We start from the raw sequence: 9,140 nt of genomic DNA, 5'->3' as shown, positions 1-9,140 counted from the left end.
GTTAATGAACAACAGGCAAATGCCTCATGTCTGCTTTCCGTAGACCAATACATCTGCTTTCTGTAGACCAATACATCACCTGCCTAAACATATAGTGCATCACCAAATATTATCTGTTGGCTAAAATGAATATTAGGAATTGCCAATAAAATATCTTTAGGATAGATGTAACTGCCTGCGGTAATCAGGCCTTACACCTCACCTTACACCAACACCTGCCAATATTTTGTGTTGTGTTGTGGGCCTATGTGAAGAAGAATGCACTTTTGTATTAGTGAATGTCTGAAAGCATGGGTTTGTAACAGAATTGCACTTCTTTTGAAGCAAATGAGAAGATCTATAATACAGCTTACAAGATGTACAAAATACACTTCGACCAAATGAACACATTTAGACTACAACAGTGGTCTGACATATAGTGCAAAGCTTGTGAAACAGTGATACAGGTACAGCGGTAATCCTAAAGTTGTGATATTTTATAAACAATTAAATCTCCAGCAGTACAGTACAGGGAAAAACAAGGTGCAGGGGGAAAAGATGGAAGGAGAACCCGGTGAAGAAAAATCTAGAATCAGTCAATTGACAGGGAGAGGGAACAAAATTCATGAAAAGAACAAAGGTTGCAGCAACCATAAAACGAATGACCTGTGTCATGCTGATAAATTCAACTGCTATAAAAGCAACCAGATTGTGTACTGGTGCAATAAAAAATGTTTAGTGTTTTGATTTGAGCTCAAAAGCAACATTAATCAGCTGAAAAAATTAACTGTCTTGTAAATTATATTATGTAGATTCAAAGCTGTTTCAGATTTAGGCCTAAAAGAAAGAAAGAAAGAAACATAACCTTGAGTCTCGCTTAACTTCCTGAAAGAATGGTTTTCTCATGAAACATCTCATATTTGATGGCAAAGACTGAAGTCCAAAAAGTCACCTCAGAAATCGACTGTTTTTTGTTTTGTTTTGTTTTGTTTTGTTTTGATCCAGCATATATTTCTTCAATAGGCTTCTTTACATTGCTTAATGATATTCCTAATGATAGTAGGTCACACTATCTGTTCTGCTTTTCCCACACACCCTCTTGCTCTGCTATCAAATAGCTTCATATATCAATGTGACACTTCAGGGTTACCACAATTTATCAGGAACAGGGTAATTCAGAGAGGTAATTCTCTCTCTCTCTCTCTCTCTCTCTCTCTCTCACTCACACACACACAGAGACACACAGACACACAGACACAAACACACACACACACACACACACACACACACACACACTCACTCACTCACTCACTCACTCACTCACTCACTCACTCACTCACTCACTCACACACACACACACACACACACACACACACACACACACACACACACACACACACACACACACACACACACACACACACACACACACACACACACACACACACACACACACACACACACACACACACACACACACACACACTTAAAGATAGCCTATGCAAATATAAAAAAGCTAATTTAGACGCTGCTTAACAAACACATGTAACCTCATGTTGGTTCATAGCCTAGTACTTGTCTGCCATCTATTGGAGAATGGAGCAATAGCTACCTGTAAAACACTTTCTCGTGAAAGTTGTTCCTTGTCCAACGGAAATGATCAGTGATAAAGGCATAAAAGAACAGATGTAGTTGGCTAGCCAGTGGACCGGATATTGCAGTCAAATTTGTTCTGTATGATAGACTACAGAAATGGGCGGAACCAATCACAATGCCCCAGGTCTACGCTTAGCGCCACCTACATGTTTATGTACGAAGTGTAATGCACCCGGATAGGGATGCCTTCAGGTAATCTATCCTATCCATCAGTCTCATTCCTAAAAGTTTGTGTAACGACGTTCACGAGGACAGGCTGGTTAATTTTAGATTAACCATATTGTTGTACAGTGGTGTCACAGCCTGCATAAATGTGGTTAATTTCAATTTAACCAAAATCGGAATCATGCATTTTATGTCATGACATAGCTATCTCGCTGATGCCTTTGTGTAGCCAGAATATTATGGATAACAGTAGTCTCTCCATGAGACGTGTGTTGTGTTTATTCGACGTGGATGGCACACTTACGCCAGCCAGAGAGGTAAGTAGGCCAATTGGGTTCCTATGTGTCTTTTCAAACTCGTTTTGGAGAGGTTCGCAGCCATTACAAGTGTGTGTGCGTCCGCTTGTCTGCCCGTGTGTGTTCATGTCAACAGAAGATAGATCCTGTTTTGGACACATTCCTGCAAACCCTGCGAAAGACAGTGAAGATAGGTGTAGTCGGTGGGTCTGATTATGCCAAGATTGCAGAACAGCTTGGGGAGGGGGATGAAGGTAGGCCTACCTGCTTCTGAGCAATATATCATTAATATGTATAATATTTCTTACAACAACACCTGATACAAAAAATACGTCTCAATACAGTTCTGGAAAAGTATGACTATGTCTTTGCGGAGAATGGAACTGTTCAGTACAAAGATGGAAAGCTTGTCTCAAAAGAGGTAAGAAAGAAAAACCCACTGCCCTATTATAGAGAAAGAAAAGAACTCTGTTGCTAACCAGTGTGATATGTCTTCGATGATTTGTTTCAGGCCATTCAGAATCATTTGGGAGAGGAACTACTGCAGGAGCTTGTAAACTTTTGCCTCCAATACATGGCAGGCCTCAAACTACCAAAGAAAAGGTGGGACTGTCACAGTCCATAAATTGTAGGCTATATGAAATAATCCCTAAACACCCATTGTGAACTTCACATTTTACTCAATGTGCCTTTCCAATTAGGGGAACCTTTGTGGAATTCCGTAACGGAATGCTGAATGTCTCTCCCATTGGTCGGAGTTGCTCTCACGAAGAAAGAATTGAGTTTTCACAAGTGGACAAGGTAGCAATTGTTAACAACATGTGGGGTGTGAGAATAAAGAAAAGTGATTTACCTTGTTTGTTACCTCTTGAAATGTGGTTGGTGATCTTCTATAGATTTAATGCAGATGGAGCATAATATTGGGGGAAAAAATTATTCTCATTTTAGAGAGAGAAAATTCTTGAGAAGTTTGTGGCTGCTCTTCAGACGGAGTTCCAAGGGAAAGGCCTGTGCTTCTCCAGAGGTAAGTCAAAGTGAAATAAACAATTAAAATGTGGCATCAGAGAGCCATATATTGAAGAACCCTTTGACACTCTTCAGAAATAAGCCTACCGAATGTGTTCATGGACTGTTGGGCATGCTACTCATTTAAAAAATAACTTTGTTTGTAAAATACCAGATATTCAATATCAGATTCACTGTAGGCAACATAATGGCTTACATATGGTAAAAAAGGTTGCAACTCTTACCACTGATGGTGATCTTTATTTTTTTTTCCTGACAGGGGGTCTGATCAGCTTTGACATTTTCCCTGAGGGATGGGACAAGAGGCTCTCGCTAGATCTGGTAGAAAAGGAGAGACTGGATGCTGTTTACTTCTTTGGGAATGAAACTCATCCTGTAAGTGTGTGTGTGTGTGTGTGTGTGTGTGTGTGTGTGTGTGTGTGTGTGTGTGTGTGTGTGTGTGTGCGTGCGTGCGTGTGTGCGTGCTTTGTAAATGTCCTGTATCATTCTTATTTTCTCCCTTACAGGGTGGCAATGATCATGAGATCTTCAATGACCCAAGAACCATTGGTTTTTCAGTGTCCTCCCCCGGTGACACAGCAAGACTTTGTCAACAACTCTTTTTAAACATATCAATGGACTGAATTTTTGAAGCTTTGGTTTTATTTTCCGCCAATTCTGCTCAAGGCCCAAAGGGTTTTAGTGAAAGAAAAGGATGATTGTACTGGGATGTCTCAGGTAGACCAAACTGAAAGGAGGTGGCCGTGTGAATGGTTCTCTCCGGGTGACTTTTTCACTGGAGCCAGGAACTAATTGTATTATGAACAGTGACCATCAGTGGCAGAATGGGCCTACAAGTGGCCATTAAGAACCATCTCAGACAAAAGGCAAAGAAGTAAAACTTCATTAGAGAATGTCTTTTTTTTTTACTTTATACTAAGACACAAGATTTCCTGTGATTTCCTGCATAAAGGACTATAAAAGCTTCCAAATGATAAGGAAAGCCACTCGTGTTGGTGAATGTGATGGCTGAAATTTGATGGATTCTGCTGGATGTCAGCCTTTTGTCGTTCTCAAAATCGCTCTGAAAGTGATCCCCAATGATATCATGTCATTATCGTTATAGTTTATGTGTCAACGTTGTCATTCATATTAGGACAATACATTTTTGCTGTTATACTTATCGATCTTGGTGTGAGGACACTGGCTCTCAATTTTGGCTACTTACATATTTTCTGAAAAAGACTTTACATCTAATAGAGGAGCAAGTTAGAAAAGGAAATGAATCATAAAACTATTTATTAAACATTTTTCTATGACAAAGACAAATGTTTACAAATGCAGCAAATGATGAATTAACCAGAAAAGTAAACAAAAACACAACACAAATACTCTTCTACAACCCTTGGTCCAGAAGTTGAGACACTGTAAAATGTAAAAAATAAAAAAAAAAATGTGATGATCTGCAAATCTCATAAACCCATATTTAGTAGCAAAAATGGCATTGCCAACATATCAAATGTTGAAACATACAAATTGGTCCATTTAATGGAAAATGTTTTGCATAATTTGCCCGCCCAGGTGTTCACCGACACCTCAACCTTTTTACTTCTGAAAGACTCTTCCTCTCTGGGATGTTCTTTTTAAACCCTATCACTGTGCCAGTTTACCCATTCTGAAATGGTCCTTTTTTATTTTCTTTGGCATTACACAACTTTTCCTGTATTTTGCTGCTCCCGACCCAACTTTTTCTGAGACATGGTGGCGACAACTTCAAAATGAACATTAAAAACAATAATATTTCTGTTTCAACAAGTGATATGCTGTCGTTGCACTATTCTAAATTAAAAATATGGTTTACATGATTTGCAAATCAGAGCATTCTGTTTTACACAGCGTCCGTACTTTTTTGGAAACAGGGTTGTACAACAGTACAAAGACCAGAGAAAAATTTAACACAGATGTATAATCAAATCAAATAGCCCATTACAAATTGTAGATCTGTGATTTAAATGTCATATTGATCTTCTATTTAGAAAGTTACAAAATGTGAGTTCATGTAATTTGGTTAATTTTCTATGTCATAGATTAAAGAGTCGTGTTATGAATACATACTGATTGGTGGTGGAATGTTGGAGACTGGATAGACTAAAAAAGCAAAAAAAAACATCATAATGTTTTTTCTCACCTCAAGCGTTTAACATTATACTAACAAACAGTTACTTTAAATGAAAATAAATACATGAAAAAAATAATAAATAAATATGCAAACAGATTATCTGGAAGAAATTTTTTGTCTTTGTTTCACAGTATGTTTAGCCTGTCACATTCACACATCTATTACCTCTGCTAGGGCCCCTTGGTGCTCAAACCTGCCAACCCCCCCACCCCCCAAACTCCCCCCATACTCCAACTTCATGTCACTTTCCCACCACACATTTCCAAAACTCAGGGAGTGGAAAAAAAACCCTGAACTTGCATAAGCCTAATTCCAGCACCAGCCTGTAACCCACTTGCCAGCCAACCTTCTTTCACTACGTCCCATCCCAGTTCCTGCCCTCATTACCACTACTTTACATATTCATTTACACTTCCCCCCCGGCCATCTTTTGTTCTGAATGTTCCCCCTCTTCATCCCATTCTCTCTCTGTGTTTCCCTGTGCAGTCTCTCTCTTGCGTGTGGACTATGGTGTCCCTTTCCCCCTTCCCCAAATGTGGAGGTGGGTTTAGGAGCTGATGATCTGGCCAGACCAGGTCTCATGCTTTGTCCCTGGGTTGAGGTGGGTGATGACTACCTCCACGGCCTGCTGTTTCAGGTTCTTGGGTGGGATCGCACACACTTTGTAGGTGACTTCGTCCCCCTCCACGGGCACATACTCCCCCTCAATGCTAACCAGAGAGGGATGTATTAGAAGCTCAGAGTAATTAACCTCGCAAAGTTTCACAAAAGTGTTACAGAGGAAAAACTGGCATAATTGTGGGTTACTTGAGCGCAGCATATTAATGAATGCCTTCATACTATAATTAGGGTGTTATACATTGTATAATTAACTTAGCTTAAAAAGAGTTGCATCATCCTGCATAATACAGTCGTTAAAGAGTTATGCAACACTGTATTGTGCGGCAAAGGACTGTGTCCTGCCAGCTAACGATTCCTGGTACTTACTCAGAGATGTGGACAAATATGTCCTCTCCACCCCGGGACGGGCGGATGAAGCCGTGGCCCTGTGACCTGGAGAAGCTCTTGCACACACCTTTGAAGACTGGCCCTGATGTGGCCCGTACCGTGCTGAGAGGAAGGATTAGCAATAGAAATAGACAACAAAGCCAACAAATCACAGAAAGTCGTCAAAAAAACGCAACAGCCTGACAAATAAAACTTGATGGATCTCCTATATTGCCATTAATGTTTGGATTAGAAGCTCTGGCAAACAGGAGTTCAAATACACATATGCACACATACCATACATGTTCACAACCACGCTTACACTCACACGCTGTGGTTGTGAACATGTACACATTTTACTTCTTTATTTGTTTCCACAAATACATCACATTACATAAGGACACAAATTTGACAGGTGCAATAACTGCTCAAAGAGTATTACTCCCTGTGCCAGTAGGTTGAGGGATTTGAAAATGGACAGTGAAATAGTTACATTAATGTTACAAACTCTACCCCTTACAGGCCCTGTAAGTAAGACTCACGCAGAGTAGGTGCGGGTACGTTTGGTAGGCAGAGGGCTGGGCAGCTCCCCGGACTTGAGCGGCTTCCTCTCCCACACGCGGCTGCCTTCCCTCAGGAAGGGGAAGGAGAGAGTGATGGGAGTCTGTGTGGAAGACAACGGGGCTTTGGCTGGAGACGAGGGGTCAGTGTTGGCCATGACTGGGGGCAGGGGCAAATGGTTGCAGGAATCCTCTGAGACAGACCAGGTGGCTTGGACACAGCAAAGAGCACGGTAGTCACAGGTGTGTCAGTCCATCTGCTTATCCAGACTGCTTCCACCTGTTGAGGTGAACCACCGGGGTGGAGTTTAGTTTCAGCGTTCAAGGAAGTCGTCGGGAAATTATCTTTGCAGGAAAGACAGCACAGATGGAATGCTGGGAGAACAGAAGCGGATACCAAAAACTGTGTGTGTGGGGAGGGGGCAAAGACACAAGCAGAATGAGAGCGAGAAGGAGGGGAGGGGGGGCAAAGAAGCTGGACGCATCACTATGTAAGTGGGCTAAAAGATGATGACACATGCCAAAAGAGGTTGTCTAGCCAATGTCATAGTGCTGCTGAGATACAGAATTCTTTTTTAGACTGAATAAGCTGCTGATGCATGCCATAGGCATTCTCAAAAGTGTGTCAGATACATGAAATATTTACTTGGACAGAAAAGCAGCGTCCTTTTCAAACCATTCAAGGCAGTTCCTACTCCCTGGTCCACCTCATCACAGTTGAATTACACGATGGCTTGCTGGGAAATGTCAAAAGGAATATAATCCAGTAAGGCTTAACCCTTATGCTCATATCTAATTTTCTGATGTAGCCTACAGAGCCCAGAGAATTAAGAGGTGAGTCAACTGAGGATTTAGAGGCATTCGACCTTGACTCCGTTTCTAACCATGTTGAGTCCTTAGGGCCAGAACATCACCACTGTCAAGTGAATCTCATCACATGTATGAAAGAAGTCAAGTGCTCACCCACGACAGTGAAACAAATGGCGTTAATGTCATGCGTTCAAACAAGCGCACGCGATTCATGTTTGGGTCCCTTTGGAGGGTAGAGCGAAAAAGGTCGTGCTTTATAATCTAACATTAGTTTGACTCATTCCGGTAAATCTGATACACATAGGCCAGCCAAATTATGACAATTCCTTCGAGGCTTAGCCTTCTATAGGGTCTATGTTTTCAAATTAAAAATAACCTATTGTATATGGAATTGATATATGACGTCAACCGCCAAGGAATCGGGTTACGGTCGTAGATAGCCGACCCAAAAAGTACCAAACATGTGACATTAAACTATAGGCCTATGGGACATTCTTAGATTTATGTGCAACCAGTTAGGCTATTAAAAATCTAAACTGTGTGTTAGTTCATAGCAAGATGCGTTCCTAAGTAAGAGTAGCTTTTGACTACACTTCAGCTCCATTGAAATTCCATTGTCCTAGTCAGTGAATGGCTCGCCGATTTCGGCAGCGAGACAGGGGCGTCTGTAGGGTGGCAGGGCGAATGTTGTGGGTTATTTCAGCTCAGCATAATCTGTATGGGTGTCACGTCTCAAGCACAGCCTACAAGTCTTCGCTTCTAGGACGGCCTACATATTCACACCATATTAACCCAATTATTAAAACTTTATGTATTTCTATTTGCGCAAGTAAAGCCCCATCCATGTTTCATAGAGGATGATTGAAAAGCAAATAAATAACACACACACGTTTCATATTAGGCTACTTGTGAGAATGTGGAATATAAACCTATCCCACTGGTAAAACAAAGGTATCAGTAAGAGTAGGCCTATGTTTGATTGCGAGCCCAGTTCACTAAATCCTATGTGGTTGTCTATAAATCTGCGCTCAAACAAGTGCATGAGCGCATGAACAATGCAGCCCAACCAGAACATCCCAGACGAATAGCCTGTAAATGAATCACGGCACCTACCGTAAATATATGAAAATCTACATTCAATTAGTGCCCTACAGACACGGTAGCCCGTCACACATTAACCGCCAACTACTAAGCTGGGCAATAATGCGTTAGGTAAAGATCGTTAAAAGCCTACCTTTATGGCTGTCGATATGGGCAACTCCGCTTCAGACGGTGGCTACACAGAAGAGAGAAAGGGGCGGGGTTGAAGATGGGCTACATTTGTTGTCAGAATGTTCTTGTCAGATATTCACTGCAAGATCATATTATTTGTGTTAACGATACTAATAGCCAACTGTTCGTTGATAATAGTTGAGGTTTTCGGTTCTGCTGAATGACCGAATAGCCTACAATGTAGTCTGTATGTGTAGGCTACAGTGAGCACAGGCTTCTGAAAGCATGAGT

The 9,140-nt window shown here is 41.2% G+C and overlaps 2 protein-coding genes across 2 annotated transcripts; one reads left to right on the top strand and one right to left on the bottom strand.

Moving 5' to 3' along the window:
- The first annotated feature begins 1,804 nt into the window (after positions 1-1,804).
- Positions 1,805-5,423, top strand: LOC134070436 (phosphomannomutase 1-like). Its single transcript, XM_062526799.1, has 8 exons — positions 1,805-2,117; positions 2,233-2,350; positions 2,441-2,517; positions 2,608-2,699; positions 2,798-2,897; positions 3,045-3,120; positions 3,382-3,497; positions 3,629-5,423. The coding sequence occupies exons 1-8, from the start codon at positions 2,016-2,018 to the stop codon at positions 3,743-3,745; spliced, it is 798 nt and encodes a 265-aa protein (XP_062382783.1). The 5' UTR covers positions 1,805-2,015; the 3' UTR covers positions 3,746-5,423.
- A 91-nt stretch (positions 5,424-5,514) lies between these two features.
- On the bottom strand, positions 5,515-9,046 carry csdc2a (cold shock domain containing C2, RNA binding a). The gene is made up of 4 exons (XM_062526404.1): positions 8,872-9,046; positions 6,810-7,107; positions 6,268-6,390; positions 5,515-5,990 (listed from the first exon to the last, which is right to left on the bottom strand). The coding sequence occupies exons 2-4, from the start codon at positions 6,983-6,985 to the stop codon at positions 5,828-5,830; spliced, it is 462 nt and encodes a 153-aa protein (XP_062382388.1). The 5' UTR covers positions 6,986-7,107; positions 8,872-9,046; the 3' UTR covers positions 5,515-5,827.
- Positions 9,047-9,140: the final 94 nt, after the last annotated feature.

This window comes from Sardina pilchardus, chromosome 22, assembly GCF_963854185.1.
Source record: "Sardina pilchardus chromosome 22, fSarPil1.1, whole genome shotgun sequence".
NCBI lineage: Eukaryota > Metazoa > Chordata > Actinopteri > Clupeiformes > Clupeidae > Sardina > Sardina pilchardus.
The sequence above is the reverse complement of the archived record's forward strand: the minus strand, read 5'-3'. Positions and strand labels throughout refer to the sequence as shown.

Excerpts from the sequence above, each read along its gene's own strand:
- LOC134070436 (XM_062526799.1), top strand. The coding sequence starts at position 2,016 with ATGCCTTTGTGTAGCCAGAATATTATGGATAACAGTAGTCTCTCCATG. Across the intron at positions 2,351-2,440 it reads GCTTGGGGAGGGGGATGAAG|TTCTGGAAAAGTATGACTAT; the intron begins GTAGGCCTACCT and ends GTCTCAATACAG. Across the intron at positions 2,700-2,797 it reads CTCAAACTACCAAAGAAAAG|GGGAACCTTTGTGGAATTCC; the intron begins GTGGGACTGTCA and ends CTTTCCAATTAG.
- csdc2a (XM_062526404.1), bottom strand. The coding sequence starts at position 6,985 with ATGGCCAACACTGACCCCTCGTCTCCAGCCAAAGCCCCGTTGTCTTCC. Across the intron at positions 6,391-6,809 it reads CGTACCCGCACCTACTCTGC|CACGGTACGGGCCACATCAG; the intron begins GTGAGTCTTACT and ends CCTTCCTCTCAG. Across the intron at positions 5,991-6,267 it reads ATATTTGTCCACATCTCTGA|CATTGAGGGGGAGTATGTGC; the intron begins GTAAGTACCAGG and ends CTCTCTGGTTAG.